The sequence below is a fragment of the Pleurodeles waltl genome, chromosome 3_2 (genome assembly GCF_031143425.1).
Source record: "Pleurodeles waltl isolate 20211129_DDA chromosome 3_2, aPleWal1.hap1.20221129, whole genome shotgun sequence".
Taxonomy (NCBI): domain Eukaryota; kingdom Metazoa; phylum Chordata; class Amphibia; order Caudata; family Salamandridae; genus Pleurodeles; species Pleurodeles waltl.
The window spans coordinates 116,516,902-116,543,620 of record NC_090441.1 but is presented as its reverse complement, the minus strand read 5'-3'; the positions used below and the strand labels follow the sequence as shown (position 1 = coordinate 116,543,620).

The 26,719-nt window shown below is 43.5% G+C and overlaps 1 protein-coding gene across 1 annotated transcript in view; it reads left to right on the top strand.

The window, feature by feature from the left end:
• LOC138286550 (S-adenosyl-L-methionine-dependent tRNA 4-demethylwyosine synthase TYW1-like) overlaps positions 1–26,719 on the top strand; it is a 490,050-nt gene that overhangs the window by 267,824 nt on the left and 195,507 nt on the right. The window contains exon 9 of the mRNA XM_069226929.1: positions 25,575–25,627. Within this exon, the coding sequence (XP_069083030.1) occupies positions 25,575–25,627 (53 nt within the window). The remainder of the gene's footprint in view (positions 1–25,574; positions 25,628–26,719) is intronic.

The window sequence follows — 26,719 nt, the reverse complement described above, 5'->3', positions numbered from 1 at the left end:
GAGGAGCGCAACCACCCATCTGCCCCCACTAGACCCCATTTCACATTTAGTATTTTTTTTGCGTACTTTGGCCTCTTTTTTTGTGCGCCCCATGTCGTTTACAAGGCCAATTAGCAGGTATGGTATTGTTTTTTCAGCCTTCTATTTTGTATGTATTCGTAATTTTGTGTCTAGTATCTAGTGTTGCCTGTATTAAATTATTTTTTGTTTTTAAAAGAAAAAGTACTGACTGGACATTGATTTGTTTGAGTGTTATTTATAGCATAAATTACTTCTAATTTGCTAGTCCAGGGCATCTCCCCAAGTAAGCCTCGAACTGCTCTGCCTTTCTATCCTGAAAGTTAAATGCTAAAAGGCGTACTTTGTTCTCAGTTTAAGGGTCCACAGTACCAGGGCACCCAAAGAAAGACCCCAGTTGTTACAGCTGGGGCCAGTAATGATTGCCCTGGAACCCTCTGGCTTGCATTTCTCAAAGATAAGAAGCCTTTGTTAAATAGAGAAGCAAATCTTTGTACGGCTGCCTGTTAGGTTAAAGATGTGGTAAAACTTTCAAATTTTTCTAACAAACTCTTTGCTGCTTCTAGTTGTTCAAAGTCAGAACATTGAGAAAAGGTGACCGGGGCTCACCCACTAAAGGTTATTTAAAACATGGAGCTTACTCTGTAGTTTTCATACCCCATCATCTTTATCCACTTGACGTTCACCCCTGGCTGTATGGCCGAGTTGGAGCAAAGGGAACTTTTATTGCCTCATTTATGTCTTTGATCGCCTGCTTTCAAAAAACATGTGTTCTTGTCTTTGTTTTTAATCTCTTATTTTCTAAAAGCATTTGTTTTTCTTATCCTCCTGTTCTTATTTAACATTAATTGATAGCAGCATGTTAAGTAAAATTAAACAAGGCAATAAAGTAGTAAAAGTCTGTGATAAGTGACAGATTGAACCTAAGAAAGAAAGACACAGTGGTCGAAAAACTTTTCCAAAAGTTAAAATGTATCATACTATGTATTTCATTACAAATCTAAAATGAGGGGTGTAGCCGGATGACCGATTTAAATGCAGTGTAGCCTGTCTTGAAAACCTGCCTACGGTTAGTGTAAACCTTTCCCTGTCTTTATCTTGGATGAAGCCTTAAGAAAGCTGGTTTTGCAGACGTTTTGCCCATTTTAGTAAATTACTTGGCCTGGCTCTTACATTATTTTTGAAGTAGCTCTACTGCTCAAAGAAGAGTATGACTGACACTTGATTAGCTTTGGAGTAGATACTTCCCAAATTCATCACGTCCCCTGCCTCATTCCACTGTCAGTATCTTCTATAATGCACTTAAATATCTGATGGCACCTAGAGGGGGACGGGCCACTGTAAGCTCGATCCAGGCTCAAGCCAGGTGTGGCTCTGCTGACGGTCCTCTTGGACCCTCCAGCAGACATATGGCTTCTGCTTGCCACTCACGCTCTGAACTCCTGCTTCAAGAACAAAAGACAAATCATTGACCTTTGCTGTAAAACGTGCTAGAGAAAACATGCCAGCATTTCAAAACAGGAAAGAGGGATGTTGTGAGAATAAAACCAGTGGCATTTCTTTTCTCCATTGACTAACATTGAAACAGAGGCAGAGATCAGTGCACAGAGATTGGGCTTGGTGTGGCTCTGCTCCGTCACTGAAGAGGCAGGGCAGAGTCACAGCCACATACCGCCACCTACCAGCTTGGAGGTACATCGGTGCAGAATTCTTTGAAGGACAGGCAACTCCAGCATTTCACAGCCTTTGGCCATGTGCTGCGTGGTTGTATGCAGGACCTAGTCTGCACCAGGTCTTGTACCTAACATGAGGTGAGTGCTCAACTTCACCTGTGTAGCCTTCAGTGCCCTGGTGCTGCTCAGTTTGGTTTGGGGCAAGCCCTGCGGCTAGATTTTGTGCCATACCTCTTGCCTTCCAAACCGACAGACACTGATTTTAGAGTTTGGTTTTGCTAGTGCTTTTTCTTTTATTAACATATAAAATGGCGTGTAAGGCACAAAATGGCAGTAAAACCCTGTACCTAAAATGGCTGCTGGAGAGCCCTAGAGTTAGCTCTACTCATAAATTGTTTTCAGTGCTTTTTTCTCAGGAGTGCCTTGTATTTTCTTCATGTCTGGGTATCACTGACCACTGCCCTCAGATAGGTCACCTTTTGAAACTGGCTCCCTAAAGCTGTGAGTTTTTTTCACATTACAAAACTTGCAAATTGGGAGCAGACTTTGAGTTTCAAGATGGCAGGCAACACATTTTTCAGCCCTAATCGAGCCATCCTTATTTTGTGAGTGATGACTCATGAGCTAATACACAAGAGATATACAAAAGTGTTAAACCTTTAAAGCTTGCTCTGTACCTTTTTTAAACACTTGTGTATCAAAAACTACTCAACAGACTTAAACCAAAGAAAATAGGATTGTGATCCGAGTAAAATTGTACTTTAATGCAATGTTTGATGTAAATCCGTTCGGCTGTTCAGGCTTTAAGATATTTTGATAGGAGTCACATCACTCAGTCACCAATATATAAAGCAAGTTAAACAATCCAATCAATATATGGTGATATATAGAACACAAACTATTACTGCAAAATTAGTATACAGAGAGGTCATATTCCTTTTCCTTGTGACCTCATAAATGTAGTTATAACCAGGAGTTCCTTAGCAGTTTAGTTAATTTGTGTTGAACTTACTATAAAAGTCATTTTATCATGATACAGACCATGTGATCCATGTACAGTAGGCCCAAAGCAAACAAACAGCCAACACGTGTTTTGTCACACAATGACTTTTTCAAGGCTGCAAAGAAATGAATATGGATACTTATAGGAAGATCACAGTTAAGGAATTTTATTTTATATATGTTTGATGGCATGTGTAGCTGCAGATACACATGCTGTGCATCATCCTGCCATCTAGTGTTGGGCTCGGAGTGTTACAAGTTGTTTTTCTTCGAAGAAGTCTTTTTCGAGTCGGGGACCGAGTGACTCCTCCCTTTCGGCTCCATTGCGCATGGGCGTCGACTCCATCTTAGATTGTTTTCTTTCCGCCATCGGGTTCGGACGTGTTCCTCTTCGCTCCGTAATTCGAATCGGGGAAACTTAGAAAATCATCAAAATTCGTCGGTATTGTTTGCGTTCGGGACCGGTTTAGTATCATCACATCGGCACAGACAACAAGACCGCTTCGGCGGCCCTTTGGGGCTTCCGCACTTATTCAAGGCCTGGTCGGCCCGACCACACCCGTCGAAAAAGAACTAATGGACCGGACCCCTTTCCGTTTCTGTCCGAAGTGCCACGCCAAGTATCCTTACACAGACCAGCATCGGGTCTGTAACCTGTGTTTATCGCCCGAACACAGAGAGGATACTTGTGAGGCCTGCTGAGCGTTTCGATCCAAGAAGACCTTAAGAGATCGACGTGCAAGACGGTTACAGATGGCGTTGAAACAGTCACAACATCTCAACGCCGAAGAAGAAGAGATGCGGATATCCATCCAGGGTTTGGAATCAGATGAATCCGACGGGGGATCGACCACCGACAGCGGCACAAAAAGTGAGTACACCTGCCCCGTCCCACACCCAAGGTCCGGTCAAGAAACAAAAGGCATTGGCCCACAGAAAAGACGGTGACCAAGTAACATTGGCACCGAAAAAGGCGAAATTAGTGCCGAAGACTTCCGACTCCAGTCAAGAAACCGGCACCGAAAAGATTCGGCATCGAATAATCTAGTCGAGTAAACCTCGAAAAAGCCACTCTGAACCGAAACAGACAATCTCCATCGGGGTTTCGATACCGAACAAAACCGCTTCGGAGCCGAAAAAGACGTCCTACACGGAAGAGCAGGGACTCTCTCGTCTCAGCTCACAGAAAAGCACAGATTTGAGCAGGAACTGGATTTAGAAGAGCACGATCAAACTCAGCAAAGGCTAGAAATCCTGAAACACACAGGGAAGATACAAACCATCCCTCCACTCAAGTCCAAAAGAAAACTGACTTTTCACGAGACTGAGATGCAACCAAAAGCCAAAGTGGTTAGAGAAAGGTCACCACCCCCCACAATTCTCACCACAAACGTCCCCACTTCAATCACCACAGTTGTCACCAGTGGGTACACCAATGGCACAGTCACCCACACATACTGGGATGATTCAAGACGATGCGGATGCCTGGGATCTATACGACCCACCAGTTTCTGACAACAGTCCAGAGTGTTATCCGACAAAACCTTCGCCGCCAGAGGACAGTACATCCTACACGCAGGTACTGGCCAGAGCAACAACTTTTCATAATGTAACAATGCACTCAGAACCAGTGGAAGATGACTTCCTGTTTAACACTCTGGCATCCACGCATGCATTGTATCAAAGCCTGCCAATGTTACTGGGCATGCTTAAACATGCACAACAGGTTTTCCAAGAACCAGTAAAAGGGAGAGCAATCACGGCAAGGGTCGAGAAGAAATATAAACCGCCCGTCAAACCCTTTGTTTATTACACAACAGCTCCCTCTGGACTCAGTGATCGTGGGGGCTGCAAGAAAATGGGCTAACTCGCAGTCATCAGGGGATGCGCCACCCCTGATAAGGAAATTGTAAATTCGACGGGGCAGGGAAAAGAGTGGCATCGCAAGCAGCCTATCAGTGGCGAATTGCCAACTCACAAGCCCTCCTTGCCCGCTACGACAAGCACACTGGGACGAGATGCAAGACATCATCCAGCACCTCCCCAAAGAGCATCAAAAACGTGCCCAACAAGTGGTTGAAGAAGGACAGGCCATATCGAACAACCAGATCCGCTCTACACTAGACTCTGCAGATACAGCGGCACGAACTGTAAATACAGCAGTAACGATTAGAAGGCATGCATGGCTGCGAAGTTCTGGGTTTAAACCAGAGATACAGCAGGCGGTATTGAATATGCCGTTTAATCAACATCAACTATTCGGCCCGGAAGTGGATACCGCAATAGAAAAAAATGAAAAGGACACGGACACGGCCAAAGCCATGGGCGCGCTCTACTCCTCTCAATACAGGGGAACATTTAGGAAACCACAATTTAGGGGAGGGTTTAGACCGCAACCCTCCGAACCATCCACCTCCCAAACAAAACCCACTTTCCAATCTCAGTACCAGACAGGGGGTTTCGTGGTTCCTACAGAGGACAGTTCCCAAGAGGAAGAGGGAAATTTCAGCCTGCCAAGCAGACCCCTGGTAGCAAGCAGTGACTTCAATGTCACACTTCCCCAACACATAACCAGTGGGGGGGAGATTAACAAAATACCATCACAATTGGACACACATTACCACAGAAACGTGGGTTCTATCAATTATCCAGCATGGTTATTGCATAGAGTTCACAAGATTACCTCCAGATGTTCCACCAAGAACGCACAGAATGTCAATACAACACTTAGACCTATTACAAATAGAGGTCCAAGCATTACTAGCAAAAGAAGCCATAGAACTGGTACCTTATCATCAGAGAGGAACAGGGGTTTACTCCCTGTATTTCCTCATCCCAAAGAAAGACAAAACGTTAAGGCCTATTTTAGATCTCAGAACACTGAATCTCTTCATCAAATCAGATCATTTCCACATGATAACACTACAGGATGTAGTCCCTTTACTAAAACAAGGGGAATACATGACAACACTGGATCTAAAAGATGCGTATTTTCACATACCCATCCATCCATCTCACAGGAAATACCTCAGGTTTGTAATACAAGGCAAACATTACCAAATCAAAGTGTTGCCGTTCGGAATAACAACGGCCTCCAGGGTATTTACAAAATGCCTAGCTGTAGTAGCAGTTCATATAAGGAGACATCACATGCACGTATTCCCGTATCTAGACGATTGGCTTATAAAAGCCAACACTCAACAACGTCAGATTCACACGCAATATGTAATACATACTCTGCACAAACTAGGGTTTTCTATAAATTACCAAAAATCACATTTACAACCATCCCAAATACAACAATACTTGGGAGCAACACTCAACACACAAAGAGCAATTGCCACTCCAAGTTCACAAAGAGTCCAGTCGTTTCAAAATATAAAATCAAGCATGCAACCAAACCAACAATACACGGTCAGGTTTGTGATGAAACTACTAGGCATGATGTCCTTATGCATAGCTATTGTCCCAAACGCAAGACTACACATGCGGCCCTTACAACAGTGCCTAGCAAAACAATGGGCGCAGGCACAGGGTCACCTCCAAGATCTAGTGTTGATAGACCGCCAAACACACTCTTCGCTTTAATGGTGGAACCCTGTAAATTTAAACAAAGGGCGGCCTTTTCAAGACCAGTACCTCACGCCATTATCACAAAAGACGCCTCCATGATTGGATGGGGAGCACACCTCAACAATCACAGCATACAAGGTCAATGGGACAATCAACAAAAACAACTTCACATAAATCACTTAGAACTGCTAGCAGTCTTTCTAGCACTAAAAGCCTTTCAGCCCACAAACATATTCTTGTCAAGACAGACAATATGACAACAATGTATTATTTAAACAAACGGGGGGACGCAGTCGTCACATCTGTGTATCCTAGCGCAAAACAATTGGCATTGGGCAATTCACAACAACATCCGCCTGATAGCACAATATATACCAGGAATTCACAATCAGTTAGCCGACAATCTCAGTCGAGATCACCAACAGTCTCACGAATGGGAAATACATCCCCAAATTCTAAAAGATTACTTCTACCGCTGGGGGACACCAAACATAGATCTGTTTGCAACAAAAGAAAACGCAAAATGCCAAAACTTCGCATCCAGATACCCACACCCTCAGTCCAAGGGCAATGCTCTATGGATCAGCTGGTCAGGGATATATGCTTACGCTTTTCCCCCCTCTCCCGCTCATTCCTTTTCTGGTCAACAAAATGAGTCAAAAAAACTCAAACTAATACTCATAGCACCAACGTGGGCTCGCCAACTGTGGTACACCACACTGTTGGACTTCTCTGTAGTACCGCACATCAAACTACCAAACAGACCAGATCTGTTAACACAACACAAACAACAGATCAGGCACCCGAATCCAGCATCGCTCAACCTAGCAATCTGGCTCCTGAAATCTTAGAATTCGGATATCTAAACCTCTCAAAAGAGTGTATGGAGGTCATTAAACAAGCAAGAAAACCCACAACAAGGCATTGTTATGCTAATAAATGGAAAAGGTTTGTTTTCTACTGCCAGGCTAATCAAATTACGCCGCTAAACGCCTCCATACAAAACATTGTAAGTTATTTAACACACTTACAAAAAGCAAATCTTGCTTTTTTTCATTAAAATCCATCTCACTGCAATATCTGCTTATTTGCAGATTACACATACAAAATCGCTTTTTAGAATCCCAGTTATCAAAGCATTTATGGAGGGACTAAAAAGAATCATACCCCCAAGGACACCACCAGTACCTTCGTGGAATCTTAATATCGTACTAACACGACTCATGGGTCCACCATTTGAACCCATCCATTCTTGTCAAATCCAATTCTTGACTTGGAAAGTAGCCTTTCTAATAGCTATCACTTCTCTACGAAGAGTTAGCGAAATACAGACATTTACTATCCAAGAACCCTTTATACAGATACATAAACATAAAGTGGTTCTCCGTACAAATCCACAATGTTTTACCAAAAGTCATTTCACTGTTTCATCTAAACCAAACTGTGGAACTCCCAGTCATTGCATACATTAGACATTAAAAGAGCGCTAATGTATTACATTGGCAGAACAAAACAATTTCGAAAAACAAAACAATTGTGAGTAGCTTTCCAAAAACCTCATGCAAGTAACCCTATATCCAAACAAGGCATTGCCAGATGGATAGTCAAATGTATTCAAACCGGTTACCTTAAAGCTAAAAGAGAATTACCCATTACTCCAAGGGCACATTCCTGTAGGAAAAAAGGCGCCACAATGGCTTTTCTTGGTAATATAACAATGACCGAGATTTGTAAGGCAGCCACCTGGTCTACGCCCCATACATTTACTAAGCATTACTGTGTAGATGTGTTAGCAACACAACAAGCCACAGTAGGACAGGCTGTACTGAGAACATTATTTCGAACAACTTAAACTCCTACAGGCTGACCACTGCTTTTGGGGAGATTACTGCTTTGTAGTCTATGCACAGCATGTGTATCTGCAGCTACACATGCCATCGAACGGAAAATGTCACTTACCCAGTGTACATCTGTTCGTGGCAAGTTGCGCTGCAGATTAACATGCGCCCTCCCACCTCCCCGGGAGCCTGTAGCTGTTTTAGTTGCATGTAAATTGTAAATATGTAAATAAATATTCCTTTAATACACACTATGTACATACATTTCTACTCCATTGCATGGGCACCTCTAGTATCCTTACTTTAATAAACTCCTACCTCACCCTCAGCGGGGAAAACAATCTAAGATGGAGTCGACGCCCATGCGCAATGGAGCCGAAAGGGAGGAGTCACTCGGTCCCGTGACTCGAAAAGACTTCTTCGAAGAAAAACAACTTGTAACACTCCGAGCCCAACACTAGATGGCAGGATAATGCACAGCATGTGAATCTGCAGCGCAACATGCCACGAACAGATGTACACTGGGTAAGTGACATTTTCCATATATATATATATATATCTCAAGCAAATAGTAGGTTACATAGTTAGAGTAATGTTGTGTCATGTGTGGGTTTGTGTAGTGCCAAAAGTCCCTTAGTTATAGGGAAAGTAGTAGTGCCACCACAAGTGAATCCTAGAGGTGACTAAGTTAAATGCAGTCACATATGAAATGTGCAGAAGGTATGTGTAAAACCACACCCAAAGTGAAAGACCAGTATTCTAGTGTCAGATGTAAAAGGCCTTATCTAGAGAAAAAAGGACTCTGTGTAACATTAACCTACCCGATAGTATGAAGTGGTACGTTCCTATGTATTACAATCCGTAAGAAAATGGTGAGCTGCAATGAATAATGTACCAATGGGTTAATAATCTCGCATGAGAACGAGGAATATAAGGCTCCATGGTCAAATGATCCATGTTGAGCCATAGACATAATCGATATAAGATATGGCATATGATCAAATAAAAAGTACTAGTCCAAGAACCTGTGTAATGGTAATAAGAAGGGGGACTGTCCAGAGACGTGATCCAATGGTAGTTAATTCTGCATCATTTAATAGGTAAGTAAACCACGTTTCAAATATTTAAGAAAACTATGTATGTTCATAGTGTTGTATATAGTTGCGCGTGTGAGAATGTAGAATGTGAGTGAAGGGTTAGAACGAGGTGAAGGGCAGTTGGAGACTGAGCTGGCCGTGGAGGATTATTTACGAACCTGGGCAAGGTTGGGGATGAATTGTTTTGTACATGGAAGATAAAATAAATAAGTGTCAACACATACTTCTGGAATTATTGTTGCTACACATAGGACCATGATAAGTCCCAATTTTAAATGAAGACAAAAAGACAAGAGAACCTTTGTAAACTCAAAGCATTAACCTGGTAGTTATAAAAATGCCCTAGTAGAAGGCCATGCTGTTAATCAGGATGTCCGGGATAAAAGTTTGTGGATAAGCTGTTCAATGTCCGAAAATACAGCCAATCATCAAGTAAGGACGGTAAATATAAAAGGTTTAGTTATATAACGAAAAAGTATGTGGTGAGCATCTTACCCAACCACCTATAATTCGGGGCTTAAGACCAAAATAAAAAGTACATATGATAATGAGACACCACGCCAGCAGTAATCCTAAAATGTACAAATCCCAAAAAAGAAGAGCGTAGGTAAAGAGGAACCAGCACGAGCGTACTCGTCTGCCCAGTTACCAGATGTGTGATCCTTGCGTAGTCCGCTGTCCGTGTGATGAAGGAAAAACACGTAAGCGGGTACGTAGCGAGCCAATGTATACTTGTTTCATAATAGAAAGAGGGCTTCCCGTGTAGCAGCCATATTGGAGTGTTAGAAAGACGATAAAGTGTGTAATGGTGGGGTTGGGCTCACAGCATCCTAATACACAGTACAGACCTGAAGCCATATGGCATAGTGGCCAAAAAAGTATAAATAATAATAATCTGTCAGTTGAGAACCACAGAGTGGTTCGTTTTGTAGAGTAATTATAAGAGATATTACTTAGGGAGAATGGCAGCTATCTTGAAACGTAAAGCGAACTATAAAAATGACACAGAAGTGTCAGCACAAACCATGGAAAGAAGAAAAAGTAAAATAGAAAAAGGGAAAAAGAAATAGAAAAGGGGATTTTCATGTATATTATCTGAAATAATAGCTATGTGGAGAAGCAATGGTGGTATCTAAAAGGAAAAGGTAGAAAAAGTAAAATAGTAACTATGTAGAGATAGATTAAGAAAGTAAAAAATATGAAAGAAATATATAAAATGTATGTATATATATATATCTGGCCCGGTGTAGAAAACAGCTCCATTAAGGTACCATAAGGGACGACATGTCCAGTCAATGGACTAATATCAGTTATCATAAGTACGTCCCGAAAATCATAAATTGTCTAATGCATCCAGAAAGGAGGTAGACCATTAGTAAAGACTAGGCCAGCCGGATGTACTTCACCTATGTGAGAAGAAGGGGAGATACAGGTGAATAATAAGAACAGAGCACTATGTATAGTGGACCTAAGGGTAGATGTTAGAGGCAGGACACATTGTGTGCATATATGGTAGCTAAGCTCATGTATTCAAGACTGGCAAAAAACATGTAATATCCGAATTACACTTTTGCGTAATATGGTATTTAGAACAGAATTATAGTTTACAAAACCTAAAAATACACAACGTAAATTGCAATTCCTGACAATCACTTATTTGGTAAACACATATAATTCCTTGTCCACATTTAGGCCAAGTTCCACAGCTCGTAATTTGATGATCCATCTCGCCTCACATTTTTAGTTCCCGGATTCTGTCTCCTAGTCTGGGGTGATTGGTGATTTCTAAAATGCCATGGAATCTGATCTTTAAAATTTCCAACGCCCTGTGTGAGAGATTGTAATGTACTGCCAATGGGTAATTGGGATTGTTATTTCTGATAGCTCTTATGTATGTGTTCCTGGATGCGTTCCTTTAACGGGCGGATGGTACTGCCCACGTAAATCAGGCCACATATACAAACGATGCAGTAAACTGTATATTTTGTGTTGCAGTTGACAAATTGTTTTATATGATAATTCCGCCATGTGTTATGTGGGAAAGTGGTTGTCTTATTCCGAGCAACTTGTCAGGAAATGCAGCAACCACATTTGAAAAAAACAATAGGTCTATTTGACAGCCAAGTTACAGTCCTATGTGTCTGAGAGGTAATGTAGCTGGGACACAGCATTTCCTCAATGTGTCCCCTACTATGCACCAGGGAAGGATTATTACCCAATATTCTGCCTACCTGGGTGTCCAACAGTAACAAATGCCAGTGCTGTTTAAGTACACGATAAACTGGTGTACTAGCAGGACCATATCTAGTAATTATGGAAACTCGCTGTATATTCCTCTTGCTATTTTTCCTATGTATAAGTAGATTCCTGCGTACTTTGGAGGTTATACGTTTCCTTGCTGAAGAGATAACCTGGGCTGAATAGCCCCTATTTCAAAATCGTTGTTCCAGGAGGTTCAGTTCCTGTATGAAAATTGTATCTTCACTGCAATTATGTCTGGTTCTGGTCATTTCCCCCTAGGGTGTGCACCTTGGGCATGGAAAATAGAATTGCATGCCGTAGGTTTTCTGTATATTCTTGACATGATCTTGTTATGTACTATATACAGAATAACGACCAGGAACTCAATGTGATCCATGCCTATATGGTGTGTGAATGCTAGATTGTAACTGTTGTTGTTTAGGTGACAGATAAGAATATCTAGGTCATAAATAGTACCTGTCCAGATGATAAGTAAATCATCTATGTATCTCCCTCAGTATAAGATGTGCTGTGAGATGTTAGGTGGACAATCCGTCCAAAGATGTTGTCTCCCCCATGGCCACCCCTTGAGCCTGTTTGTACCAGTTACTGTTATGCAGGAAGACATTGTTTTCCAAACCAGTCTAGTGAGATCTACAATCATATTGGTGTGTTCAAAGAGAGTTGCATCTCTACAGGATAGTGTGGTGGTCAGGGTTTCCAGACCCTTTTCTAAAGAAATGGATGTGTACGGTGAGTTTACTTCAAAGCTTGCAAATTTGCACTCCTCAGTCCAGTCAATGTCTTCTAATTGGCTTAATAAGTCCCTAGTGTTCTGAATATATGAAGGTAAGTTTCGTACCAGAGGATGTAGGATTCAATGTATCCTGAAATGTGTTCCGTGGGTGATCCAATACCAGATATGATGGGTCTACCAGGAGGAAAGATACCTTGCTTATGAACCTTAGGAAGTATATAGATGCAAGGTGCTCGTGGTGTTGGGATGTACATGTATTTATATTCATAGTCAAAAATAAGACCAAGTTCCTTCCAAAATGAGTTTGCCCTTTATTAGTCGTGTGACCTCCAATAGAGGGTTGCCATTAAGAGGTGAATACGCTGTTGTGTCACTCAATTGTCTATCAATTTCTGTCATGTAGTCTAGTCTATTCATCACCACTACATTGCCCCCTTTATCTGCTTCCCTGATAACAACATCCCTATTGAGGGCAAGTTTCTTGAGAGCTAGTTGTTCACTAGGTCTAGGATTGTTGGTATGAAAGCAGTAAGTTCTCCGTTTGTCCTCCAAATGATAGAGGTCAGTACTCACTGTTTTGTAAACTACATCAGTGTGATGTTCCAGGGGTAAGGTAGGTGTGAACATGTGTCTGAGTCCACTGTCCACCTCTAGATTTGGTTGAATGTCAAGGTGCTCTAAGATGTCCTGTATTTTAGGTACTGATGAGCTTCCTTAATGGTGCTCTTCTTATAAGTATCCATATTCATCTCTTTGCAGCCTTGAAAAAGTCATTGTGTGACAAAACACGTGTTGGCTTTTTGCTTTGCACATACTGTACATGGATCACATGGGCTGTATCATGATAAAAGAACTTTGTTTTATAATGAGTTCAACTCAAATGAACTAAACTGCTAAAGAACTCCTGGATATAATAAACGTATGAGGTCACAAGGAAAAGGAATCTGACCTTCCTGCATACTAATTTTGCAGTAATAGTTTGTGTTCTATATATCACCATATATTGATTGGATTGTTTAACCTGCTTTATATATTTGTGACTGAGTGCTGTGACTCCTTTCAAAATATTGACGTTTTGTATCCCTGTGTTACAATACAATTTTGTCTTCTGGTAGTAGGAGAATTGTGCCACATAGCACCACCACTTACCAGCCTAGTTACGTTTAGACAATTTTAGGAAGTGCAGTTGTGCTACCATTACAACAGTTGTCTGATGTTCAGGCTTGAAGATATGAACACAATTTCCTATGGAAGCTAAAGAGGGAAATCACTTTGATCTGCTTCATGCTGATTGGCTTCCTTGCAGAGCGCACACAAACCCCAACATAAGGTAAGTAACTAAGCCTCTGCCAGCTCTCATGTTATATCGTGCAACGCATCAGATGCTAGACTGGCACTGCTTATTAGAAAAGCAACAGTGCAGTAATTCCAACAACACTTCTGCAGGCAGCACACACAGCATCCGGAGGGAGAATACAGGTGGATAGAAATTACCATACTCTTCCACTACTAACGGAAGTGAATATTACATTTGCCTTCATATAAAGACACAATAACACAAATAGCATACCGCCCCTGAAAGTGACCAAAATTGTTGTATTATTAAACTGGCTAGGCTACCGGAAACTGCTGTGCCCCTCACCTAAAACAGAAAATGGATAAATGCAACTGATACCTCTGAGAGTTAATGCTTACTTTGTGCATAGTCTCTCCTAATGTGGAAAAAAATATTCAAGCTGCATCATTTTGCCGGGTTTAAGCAATGAAAGGTAGGACCCTTGAAAGAAACAGCATGTGCACTGGCTGCGCATGAATGTGCCCCAAAGCTGCTTGCAAAAAGACTAGGAGCTTTCTTGGCCTGCGCAAACGCAGAGATGGGGATATTGTTAGAGGTGGGCAAGCCACCAAATTAACAGGTACATTCTCGCCACAGGCGAGCCAAGGGTCTTGCTTGGCTCTAAGAGCCTGTGCACAAGCAGAGAAATGAAAATATTTGGCATGTAAATCATGCAACAAACGTGTAACCGTATGGTAAAGTCTCTTCAGAGTTCTAAAAAGTTTATTTCTTTAACATACCAAAGTGTTTCACCTTAGTACATTGAATTGCACCACAGCACTGAGAGGCATTTATTAAAAGTGATAGTTCAGGTCTTCCAGAAAGACCAAGTCAATGTCTAGATACAAGCGAAAGAAGGCCAAGCATGAATTTCCTCCATCCCACCCCTCAGAGTTTAAGAAGAAGGCGTGAGAGTATCAAGAAATATGAAATACACTGTTCCAACCAAAAATGAACGAAAACTAATGGCGGGGGTCCTAAATTTTAGGAGCAAGAAACCTCACACATCCATAGGATGTCATGCTTCATCATCGGAACTGCTCCTCGTCAGACCGGCACTGCAATGTCTGACGGGCACCACCCCTGGTGGGGGGGGCTCTTTGCCGGAGATCTTTTTCAATAATGGTGCCGTGACCCCGAGGGTGAATGAGTGACAAAGGAGATTGAAAAAAATCGTGGTTAAAATTGGCTCACAGCACCGCCACTGGGTCAATAGTTTTATTAGACCAGATGGACGTGAGAGTGCCATGAGAAAGGTCGTAACTCTCCAATGTTTCCTGGATACAAACCGATCCTGCAGTTGGTCTCGGCATCCCGCAAATTCCCTGGGCTGTAATTGACCCTACAGCAAACAGTGGCCTTCAAAGAGGTCGTGCTACATATCTTTAGTTCAATTCCTGCTCCCTCTGGCTTGCCTTCAAACGACAAGGAGCCGCAAAAGTCTCCCACTTGACGTCTGATAGTCCTCTGACATTATTTGCCCTGTGGGTCCAGTTGCAATGTATTCCAATCCTCTTTAGTTTGCCCTTTCAGACAGGCAAAATATGGTATTTCCTCCCTGGCTGCTGATCCATCAGGTCGGATAGGAGGGTGTTACAGATTGTTCATAGGGACTATGCCATATGTTTTATTTCCTCTTCAATCCACCTTTCACCCCGTTGATGCAATGTCCGAATAGCACTCTGCTATTCTGATACAGGAAGACAGCCTTTTCCTGTCCAAAGATGCCACTGAATTGATGCCAGACTCGTTGAGAGGCGGCAGATGCTACTTACTTTATGCCTTTGTTCACTAAAGTTATGGCTGTGACTGCTGCCTTCAAAGGTTAAGAGTACATATATTCCCATACCTTGGTAACCTGTCAAGGTCGGTTGTAGACCTCTAAGCCGAGTTCTACCTGAGCCCCACACAAATATTTACATTCAGGAGGGCTATTCTGGCCACGAGGGCACTCGAGGCCTTTCCTCTGCCACAGAGTCTGGGACCATCAGGAAATGATCTCGATATTTCGGGATCTCTCCTTGGTCTCAGTGAGGAAGGCTCTGAGGCTTCTTGTCCCCTGGCCATGTGCATCCTTCTCATTACGAACCCCAGGTGGCATAATGAGACCTGCAGTGGAGCCTCAGATCCAAGTGAGAACAACATATTGGGTGCCTCCAACTCCATCCAGGTTTCACAAGAGACTGCTCAGGATCTTCTGTGGTGGCTGACAAAAGCCAACTTGACCTACGGTGAGCCATTCGCTTTCCCACCCAGAGTTCTCAGTGGGGACACCTGGCTCCACATCAGTCTTCTGGAGCTTGGGCGATCCATCTGGAGTTAAAAGCCTTCCTGCCATCCATCAAAGGGACTCTGGTGCAGATGTTCACAACCAACATGCCCACTATGTAGTAGTGCAACAAGCAAAGTGGGATCCTGTCTCACAGGGTGCCTCTGTAGGTAGCTGGATCAGCAGAACATATTCCTGGTCGCCAATTGCCTCTAGGCGTTTCTAAATGACAGAGTGGATAAACTGAGCTGGTCTCCTCTTAGGGATCATGAGTTGAACCTTAATCCTGAGGTGGTGCAGGGTGTCTTCAAGCAGTGCAGTATGCCCTTGTTGGATCTATTAGCAATACTGCACGCTTAAGTTACCGCTACCTCTCTTGCCACTAGTTCTGAAGGCAATCAAGACAGACCAGTGCTCAATCATTTTCACCATCCAGACTGGGCCAGGATAGTGTGATACCCAGAACTCTTGTGGCTGAGGATTTGCCCTCCGATCTTGCCTCCACTTCGTGAAGACCTCCTGCCTCAGCAACATGGCAAGGTCCTGCAGCAGAGCAAAACCTACAGTTCCATGTGCGGAGATTGAGCAGCATTAGCCACTGAGGTAGTGGATAGCATACTTGCTCCCAGACTCCCTTCCACAAAGGCTGGCTTCCATGTGTGATCTTCCCCCAGCTTCTACTTTCAAAAGTGCTAAAAATGTTTTTGGTCCTCTCAGATGGAAACAATGGGTAATGGGGTAAAGCAGTAGGCTAGGAGTACCCGTAATGTCTGGTATCTAACTTTTCCTTACTTTTTGTCTTCTCATTCGGTTTTATTGTGTGCACCCTACAGTAGCATTCGAACAATAGCCCTGTTCATAACCGTGAGCCCATGCCCTCATCTTTTAGGACAGAATGTTTTCACCTTTTACATGGATGGGTATTTTGCTGCCAATTCATTGAGGTTGTATTTTTCTTTTGTCTATACATCTTAATACCGTGGCTATATGGCACTACTTTGACACTATGCTAGTTCTCTAGAATTTTTTGCTCATTGTAAAAAACAATTCAGTGCAATTAATAAATAACATAAAAAGGCGATTTGTCTAATGACCAGAATGTTGCTGCTTTTCACTGGTGTATTTAATTAGTTGTATTTTTTCACTTAGTGTTTACTGCTGGAGTTTTGATGGATAGTTCCCCTGTTGCTTTTGACAAAACCTGAATAGAGAATACGTGTTTTAGTACTGCAGATAAGATTTATGGTCACAATTTACAAGCAGTTTCTTTTTATTTTTATAGGCTTGTATTCCACTCTTCTTTGTTCATTGAATGTAAAACAGCACAAGCTACTCCTTTTGTATAATGAATGTGCCTCGAGCACAGGAATAGCGTCAGTCTGTTAGTCACGTGACCCGAGTTTGCAGAGTACATGCTTCAATGGAGCCAGCTTTTCCATCGAACTTTCTCAACAGAAGATTCTCCGTTGGCCCTGAGCGGTTCCTTCTTGGTTCCTGAAATGTTAACCCTTGCAGAGCCTTGTGGGTGGCTGCTGAGCAGAGACATTTCAAGTATTTTATGGGCCCTAGTTGAATATCTTTTGAGAACCGCTTTGTAACATTTACGGGAATTAGTACTAGAAATAAGTAATCTCCATGAGTTTGCTTTAATCCACGTCCTGCCTATCTGCTCTCTAGAAACCCACCACCATCAAATAGTCACCACACCTTCTCGGCGTCTCAGGCACCAGCGTTCACCCAGTCTGCAGATCTGATCCCAGTAAACCAGCATCAAGGAAGACCTAATAGGCGTCTCATCCATCACCTGTACATCATCATCATTCTCTTGGACTTCAAACTCACAGGAAGTTCCTCGAGCAAGAGTTTGAAAGTAGCTTTATTAAGTATTTGCAATATACATCAAACAAACCATTGAACCAACCCAGTCTGACGTCACCGTTGTCACTCTTATTTTCACAACCCTGTAGTCTTCCAAGTGACGCTGGATTGGTCAAAGTACATGGTCATTGTAGGAAGTTGGCTCTGTATGTGCTATTTCAAAGTAAGGAATAGCATGCACAGAGTCCAAGGGTTCCCCTTAGAGGTAAAATAGTGGTAAAAATAGATAATACTAATGCTCTATTTTGTGGTAGTGTGGTCGAGCAGTAGGCTTATCCAAGGAGTAGTGTTAAGCATTTGTTGTACATACACATAGACAATAAATGAGGTACACACACTCAGAGACAAATCCAGCCAATAGGTTTTGTTATAGAAAAATATATTTTCTTAGTTTATTTTAAGAACCACAGGTTCAAATTTAACATGTAATATCTTGTTTGAAAGGTATTGCAGGTAAGTACATTAGGAACTTTGAATCATTTCAATTGCATGTATACTTTTCAAGTTATTCACAAATAGCTGTTTTAAAAGTGGACACAGTGCAATTTTCACAGTTCCTGGGGGAGGTAAGTTTTTGTTAGTTTTACCAGGTAAGTAAGACACTTACAGGGTTCAATTCTTGGTCCAAGGTAGCCCACCGTTGGGGGTTCAGAGCAACCCCAAAGTTACCACACCAGCAGCTCAGGGCCGGTCAGGTGCAGAGTTCAAAGTGGTGCCCAAAACGCATAGGCTATAATGGAGAGAAGGGGGTGCCCCGGTTCCGGTCTGCTTGCAGGTAAGTACCCGCGTCTTCGGAGGGCAGACCAGGGGGGTTTTGTAGGGCACCGGGGGGGGACACAAGCCCACACAGAAATTTCACCCTCAGCAGCGCGGGGGCGGCCGGGTGCAGTGTAGAAACAAGCGTCGGGTTCTCAATGTTAGTCTATGAGAGATCAAGGGATCTCTTCAGCGCTGCAGGCAGGCAAGGGGGGGCTTCCTCGGGGAAACCTCCACTTGGGCAAGGGAGAGGGACTCCTGGGGGTCACTTCTGCAGTGAAAGTCCGGTCCTTCAGGTCCTGGGGGCTGCGGGTGCAGGGTCTTTTCCAGGCGTCGGGACTTAGGTTTCAGAGAGTCGCGGTCAGGGGAAGCCTCGGGATTCCCTCGGCAGGCGGCGCTGTGGGGGCTCAGGGGGGACAGGTTTTGGTACTCACAGTCGTAGAGTAGTCCGGGGGTCCTCCCTGAGGTGTTGGTTCTCCACCAGCCGAGTCGGGGTCGCCGGGTGCAGTGTTGCAAGTCTCACGCTTCTTGCGGGGAGTTGCAGGGTTCTTTAAAGCTGCTTCTTGAAACAAAGTTGCAGTCTTTTTGGAGCAGGTCCGCTGTCCTCGGGAGTTTCTTGTCGTCGTCGAAGCAGGGCAGTCCTCAGAGGATGCAGAGGTCGCTGGTCCCTTTGGAAAGCGTCGCTGGAGCAGAGTTCTTTGGAAGGCAGGAGACAGGCCGGTGAGTTTCTGGAGCCAAGGCAGTTGTCGTCTTCTGGTCTTCCTCTGCAGGGGTTTTCAGCTGGGCAGTCCTTCTTCTTGTTGTTGCAGGAATCTAATTTTCTAGGGTTCAGGGTAGCCCTTAAATACTAAATTTAAGGGCGTGTTTAGGTCTGGGGGGTTAGTAGCCAATGGCTACTAGCCCTGAGGGTGGGTACACCCTCTTTGTGCCTCCTCCCAAGGGGAGGGGGTCACAATCCTAACCCTATTGGGGGAATCCTCCATCTGCAAGATGGAGGATTTCTAAAAGTTAGAGTCACCTCAGCTCAGGACACCTTAGGGGCTGTCCTGACTGGCCAGTGACTCCTCCTTGTTGCTTTCTTTGTTCCCTCCAGCCTTGCCGCCAAAAGTGGGGGCCGTGGCCGGAGGGGGCGGGCAACTCCACTAAGCTGGAGTGCCCTGCTGGGCTGTGACAAAGGGGGTGAGCCTTTGAGGCTCACCGCCAGGTGTCACAGCTCCTGCCTGGGGGAGGTGTTAGCATCTCCACCCAGTGCAGGCTTTGTTACTGGCCTCAGAGTGACAAAGGCACTCTCCCCATGGGGCCAGCAACATGTCTCTAGTGTGGCAGGCTGCTGGAACTAGTCAGCCTACACAGACAGTCGGTTAAGTTTCAGGGGGCACCTCTAAGGTGCCCTCTGGGGTGTATTTTGCAATAAAATGTACACTGGCATCAGTGTGCATTTATTGTGCTGAGAAGTTTGATACCAAACTTCCCAGTTTTCAGTGTAGCCATTATGGTGCTGTGGAGTTCGTGTTTGACAAACTCCCAGACCATATACTCTTATGGCTACCCTGCACTTACAATGTCTAAGGTTTTGTTTAGACACTGTAGGGGTACCATGCTCATGCACTGGTACCCTCACCTATGGTATAGTGCACCCTGCCTTAGGGCTGTAAGGCCTGCTAGAGGGGTGACTGACCTATACTTGCATAGGCAGTGAGAGGCTGGCATGGCACCCTGAGGGGAGTGCCATGTCGACTTACTCGTTTTGTTCTCACTATCACACACAAGCTGGCAAGCAGTGTGTCTGTGCGGAGTGGGAGGTCTCCAGGGTGGCATAAGTCATGCTGCAGCCCTTAGAGACCTTCCTTGGCATCAGGGCCCTTGGTACTAGAAGTACCAGTTACAAGGGACTTATCTGGATGCCAGGGTCTGCCAATTGTGGATACAAAAGTACAGGTTAGGGAAAGAACACTGGTGCTGGGGCCTGGTTAGCAGGCCTCAGCACACTTTCAATTGTAAACATAGCATCAGCAAAGGCAAAAAGTCAGGGGGCAACCATGCCAAGGAGGCATTTCCTTACAGTCATCCTGGCAATAATGCCCCCAACATCAATCAACCACCACTGCCAGTCAAACCCAAACCACAGCACTGCTTCTCAAGCAAGAACCCATCACCTGTGTGATCGCCTCCGACTGCAAAGCTGAAGTGGGCTTCCTCCTACACATAGACCACTTCATTCGGAACGCTACTATCATCCCTCAACCTCTCCTGAAGATGTGATCTGTAAACCCAAAGCTCACCACTTTGATTCACTCACTGACAGCAAATGAGCTCGAAGCAAGAAAGTCAATCCTGAGACGGAATCCTCTGTGCTGTTCACACAGGAGCATCATTACCACTGCCAAAACTATCAATACAAGCAATCGATTATGCTGAATCTTTAAAGCTATATGTAAGTCCTCCACATTTCCTCATTTTGATTCAAGAGCCACACAGTATTTAGTGAACTGGCATTTTGTATCACCATAAATAAAAACAAGACCAGCTCTACCACCACCACAATAGCACAAAGCAAGCCACAGGCTTTCCCATTATTGACTGCAAAATAACCTCATAAGAACTTTGACAAAAAGCGTCAAATCTACCGTGTATAGGGAAAACGTACTCCTTCACGCAACCTTAAGCTGCTCTCTGGAAAAGCACTCTGATCAACATATTCAATGCATCCCTTGCACAAGGAATCTATGACCGTGCAATCAAAACTGTAAAAATACCCTTTTACGGAAAATAGCACACATCAACCTTGAAGACCCTGCCAGCTACCGACCCATCACAAACCTACCCTTCCCCAAAAACACAGTAAGAGGTCACTATTTAACCAAAAAAAGGGTTCTCGTTTTTATCTCAAGATTTTTGATATATTGTTTAAGACATGTTGCAGCGCTCACTAAAATGGCAAGGGTCCAAATCGCGATTAGAAACTTCATCATACAAGAGCATCATTGCCAGTTGCCCCGGTAGCTCTCAGGAACCAGCTCAGTATCCTCTTATTGCACATGAAATCGAATACCATTCGGATAGCTGCCTCCAGAAACTGCAGGATTCTAGGAACTTGAAATCTACCCAGATAGAGGCAGCAGTGCTGTTTCTGATGCACAGCAAAGGCAGCAGCCGTGCAGTGTTAATCCGGATATACATTAGGCAAAGCAGGACCATAGTGAAGCCATCTGCTTGCTTGTTCCTCATTTCGATCATGATGGAGGCTATAGCAGAAGACAGCCCCTCTTCGAAGATTGGGGCCATTTAGGGCTCATGGTGACACGGGCATGAGGGAACCCACTTTGGTATATTTTGGGCTTTCTCTATATCATCTTGGCTGTATTATAAGATGATCCTCACTATTCTAAGCATCCTAGTCATTACTTGGTAGCCCCCTGTCATAAGGGGGCTAGCCTAAGCATATTGTCAGCAACCTTGGCATCACTGTGGACTTTTGCTGGCAATTTGGGGTACCCATGACATCTATGAATCATTCTTGCGAATTTGCAGGTTTCCAGTGGTACGTCATGTATATAGCGGGTATGTGATCGTGGTACTTAGTCATGTGAGGCACATTCTGCCCTTGTGGGCCAGTAGAATGTCAGTTCTTGATTAAAATTGCAAGTTAGTATTTGGAAACCCAACTAATAGATTCACATAAAACGGAACGCTGGTGTTTTGGGAGCAAAGTCTGTTTAAAAAGCTTACAAGCTTTTCTTTTGAGATATTCATTTTTTTTTTTTTTAAAGTCAAAATGAAAAACTTGCTATTGTGAAGAAATGTATTTTTCAGGGAATGTCTCGCTGGTGCTTGCAGCAAAATGTTTACATTTCACTAATGTATGTAGAACAAAAGTTCAACATGCTGAGTCAGGGACACATATTGAAGATGCTTTTTCATTGGTACCAGAAAGCTCTTGCTGCTGTGGTAATTGTCTGCTGATCCACGTGGATGCCCTTCTGCATGGATGAACCTGTGGTATCATCAGTGCTGCTGTGTGAAGCCAAGTGTGACCTTGGACATCCCTGTTGTCCGAATCTGTAACGTCTGAATAATAGCTCTTGCTTCTGAATCTGCTAATTGTTTGACCTTCGGGATTATCTTTCGGTCCCCTGGTTCAGCATAAATATTTGTCTTTGCGCACTGCTCCTTGCAAGCGTATTTTAAATGATAAAATGACTACAAATATCTTTTGAACGGACAGGATGTGAGAATGAAATGATAGAAATTAAGGAGCATTAAACGTTTTATTGGCTTGTTATCCAATTTTAGAATGGAAGAGGGCTATGGCAAACGGTATACCAGATTACTTGAATTGCCTGAAACAAACTGTAGCTTTGTAGAGTTTTTAGGGCCACTGCTCTAAAAGTGATCACGTTTGCTACTATTTACTATGAGACTTGTCCGACACATCATAAGATGATTGGACTATTTAATGGTTCTCCCTTAAGACCTGCCTGTCGAACTATGGTCATGTTGCCCAATTTCAAAATTGTGCTGTATAATGCATACTGTGGCCACATGTTTTTTTTTCAAACTTCCCTTTGGAAGCAGAGATCTTCTTAACCTGTCTGAGAGCCTTTGGCTTTTGACGAATTAAATACTTAAAATAGTTCCCCCCCACATGTTATTTAAAGGGGGTTTTATGGATACGGGATGCTACCACCATCATGCATTGACTCCGCAGCCCTAGAGATCGGAGCATAGTGTAACCTTGCAGTTCTAGGGGATGAGATGAGACGACGGGGAATGGTCGCAAATTGGTTTTGAGTACTGAGTCCCAGTGAAGGGTTTCAATTCAACAGCTTGTAATCTATGCGGAGTACTATCATCCATACTGCAATAAGACAAACCTCAATATACATTTATTTGGGGGCGGGAGGGCTAGCAGATCGTCCTCCTCAGTGGATGGGGGGGGGGGGGGGGGGAGTTTTTCTACAACCCCTCTATCTATGAAGCATCGGAGACATGGGACCCGGACCAGCGCTATGTTGTCCCACATTTTTAAAAAGTCTTGAAGTATGTCCAGGTCTTTTCCAATTTGGCCACCCTACCAGAGACTAGAGCCGCCGATTTTTTTTCCATGGTGAAAATGTCCCACAGTTGGACCACCACATATTAAGAACAGGATGGTTTGGCTGTTTCCATGCGTGAGCTACAGTTAGACCATCTGCAAGTAACAAATGTGTGAGCAGTTTACCGATGTGTGTAGTTATGAAATATTCAGTCTCCTCACTTGGATCTCCCAAAAACAATAGAAAGGGTTCGTAGGTAAGTCAGTGACCGTGATCAGTTTAATGTGGCCAAGAAGCTGAGACCAAAAAATCTTAATCTTGTCATAAAGTCACCACATATGAGCCATAGTACCCCCTCATCACACCCCCTCCAACGTGCCTCTGCTGAGCCAAATACTGCAAGAAGCCTAGTTGGAGTAAGGTACCGTCGCATAAGTACTTGCCTTCGCTGTCCGTGTTCACATATTGGTCCAGGATTAACCAGAAAAATATGTATTTTTAAATAATCTGTTTTCTTGATAATCTTTGTTCTCTCCCTACCGCTCCAGGCATTGTTATAACCTGGCCCGGGCTTCTTGTAACTTATCATTTGATTGCACCTTCGCTGGGAATAAAACCCAGAGGGACTCATTTAAGACAGACCTACTTGTTTCTGAATCGTAATTTATAATATTATTCTATAAAACTAATCCTGATCATTGTAGAAACTGTGCACAGCGTTATCATGCCTCACTACAGGTTAAAGAAAATAGTGTAATTTTAAAAATACCACTGAATACTATTGTTGCATTTGAAGAGAATACTGAGAAACACAGACACACCTATTCTGCATGTTTTAGTTATAGTGCCTTGAAATTTAATTTAGAACATATTTCATCATATAATTAATTGGTCAAAATGTCTCATTGATTTACACACTCGCAGTTAAGATACGTAGTGATTGATCTGCGGGTCACAGGGTTTGAATGCATTTGATCCTGTCGACTTTGGTGTATGGAGTACCATTGAAGAGAGTAACACTGATACTTGTTATTTCCTGTGGTTAGGAATGCGAGCAGTGCAGCGTGAAGCGCTATATAAATACGAGTTAGTATTTTAGCTTAAATTTGAAGGGAGGGCTTAAAGAGCATAGCTGATGGGAAACCATTATTGTACACGTGCTAAAAACGAATACTGCTTCTCTGCGCTCTACAGCGATGTCAACGTTTTAAGAGAAAGTTGTTAGACCCGACAGAGAAAGTACGCGTTCTAATTACTTTTTAAGAGAAGAAAGGGGACTCGTTATGGGCAATGTGAACTCATTCAGGGGCGCAGCTGGTACATAATATTTCAATAAATCATAGCACAAGCAGGGTTCATGAGAAGGACCTAAGGGGCAGTGGAAAGGGAGAGGAATACTGAGAGAGAAACAATATTTTGTAAAAATAGGTATTATTTTTAGGACTTTCAGAACAGGGAGGGAGTGTTTGCGTTTTTGTCTGTTTGCGTGTAAAAATTCCTGGTGAAATCCGACTGACGTCTCACAATACCCGACTGAAAGCACCTGTATCCAACTATCAGAAAATACATATATTAGGGTGGTGTAACGCCCCCCCCCCCCCCCCCCCCCGCAGCTACGCCCCTGCTTATGCTTATTAAAACAAAAAAAAACACTACTTTTCTGAACCCAGAGGCCCTCCATTGTCCCGTATTCTAGGAGGCAAAATTATACGCTTAGTAGGTCCAGCGCCTCGGGTTGTGACTTCTTGGCGCTTGCGACTAGTCGCGCCTCACCAGTGGCCATAGGTATCCCAGGGATCCCCAGCACATTGGGTCGGTGGGATTGTGCTTCAAGGTGCAGTTGTGTAGGCTCGGCACACACACTTCCCAGTGACTGTGACATCCATACAAGGGCTGCAGCCGACCTACATTGACGTAGCGCCCGCTCCCAGGCATCAGCTCGCTCCATCACCCAGCCTCGAAGGGCTCCACAGATTTAATTCAAAGGCCTGCAGATGAAAATGCCAAGATAAAGTATTGCGCGCCTGCGCCAGCTCCTGCGTCTCGGAAAGCGCTGTCATCGGGGGACCATCCGTCTCACCCTCCTCTTTTATCTTCCAGGTTACAGGCTGATCGGAAGCCATTCCGGAGTGAAGCTCTGCCGATGGACAAAGGTACGGGGAGGCGGGGCTTCGCTGAGTGGCAGTAACTTCTCAGAATAAAAGTGACCTTCTTTTCCTCTCATTAAACATCCCAGATATGCCTTGATCAACTCAAGCGCCTCTCTAATGGTATAGTTCATATACTTTATCTTAGGGGAGGGTGAAAACACTCTTGAATTGAAGCTAAATGTACTTTTATCCTTGTTTGATCGCTTTCTGCAGGACGTATATGATTTTGTAAATACATTTTTCCTAACAAGGCACAGTAGCGTGTTTGGGGCTCTGCATACGTTTTCTACAATTGCAGTTTATTTAGTTAACCCCCCTGGGCTTATACCATTTGACGTACGTATTTGTGTGGCTACAATAAATCGGCGGCCTTCTTTGTCCACAGACCTTCATATGCAAGTGTCTTGGGAAACCATTCATCATTAATTGCAGATCTCCCCATGCCTTAACTAGGGGTGAGGAGAACTGACAAGATGCTACCTCGGTTGAATTTCTGGTGATGCATTGACTTTACTGAGCGTTTAATGCCTTCTAAACTTTAACTTGAAAACTCATTTCGAAGCAGTAAGTATTAGCATAGACTGTTGACCTTGACTAATAAACCACATTTACAATCCTTATTTTGTAATGTACAGTAAAAACATCAAATGTCTGCTACTTACTGTCATAATACAAGTCATGTATCATTCATGCAACGAAGAGCTGCACATTGACAAGAGAGACCATTTAAACTAGTCCATTCATGTTTGCTGACACCACTTTGAAGTCAGACCACTGTCATCAAGTTATTGTGGTGAAGGTTTTCAGTCCGGAGTGTATGTGCACTGATTCCTTCCACCGCTTCCAGTCTCATCCGATGTTTCTGCTCGGAACACTTAACATTCTCCCAGTATGTGATGGGCCTGGCATGCTCATGTGTATGGACAAGAACTGCTTCAATTTCCAAGTACCCTTCTTTTCCCAACCACAAATACTAGTCGTGTGAATCTGGATGGTTTGAGAGGAGCATTGTAAATAAACACATGTTCTAATAAGGATTAGATCAGTATATCGAGAAGTAATGGTTGAGTTCAACACAGCCATGGATACAAGCTT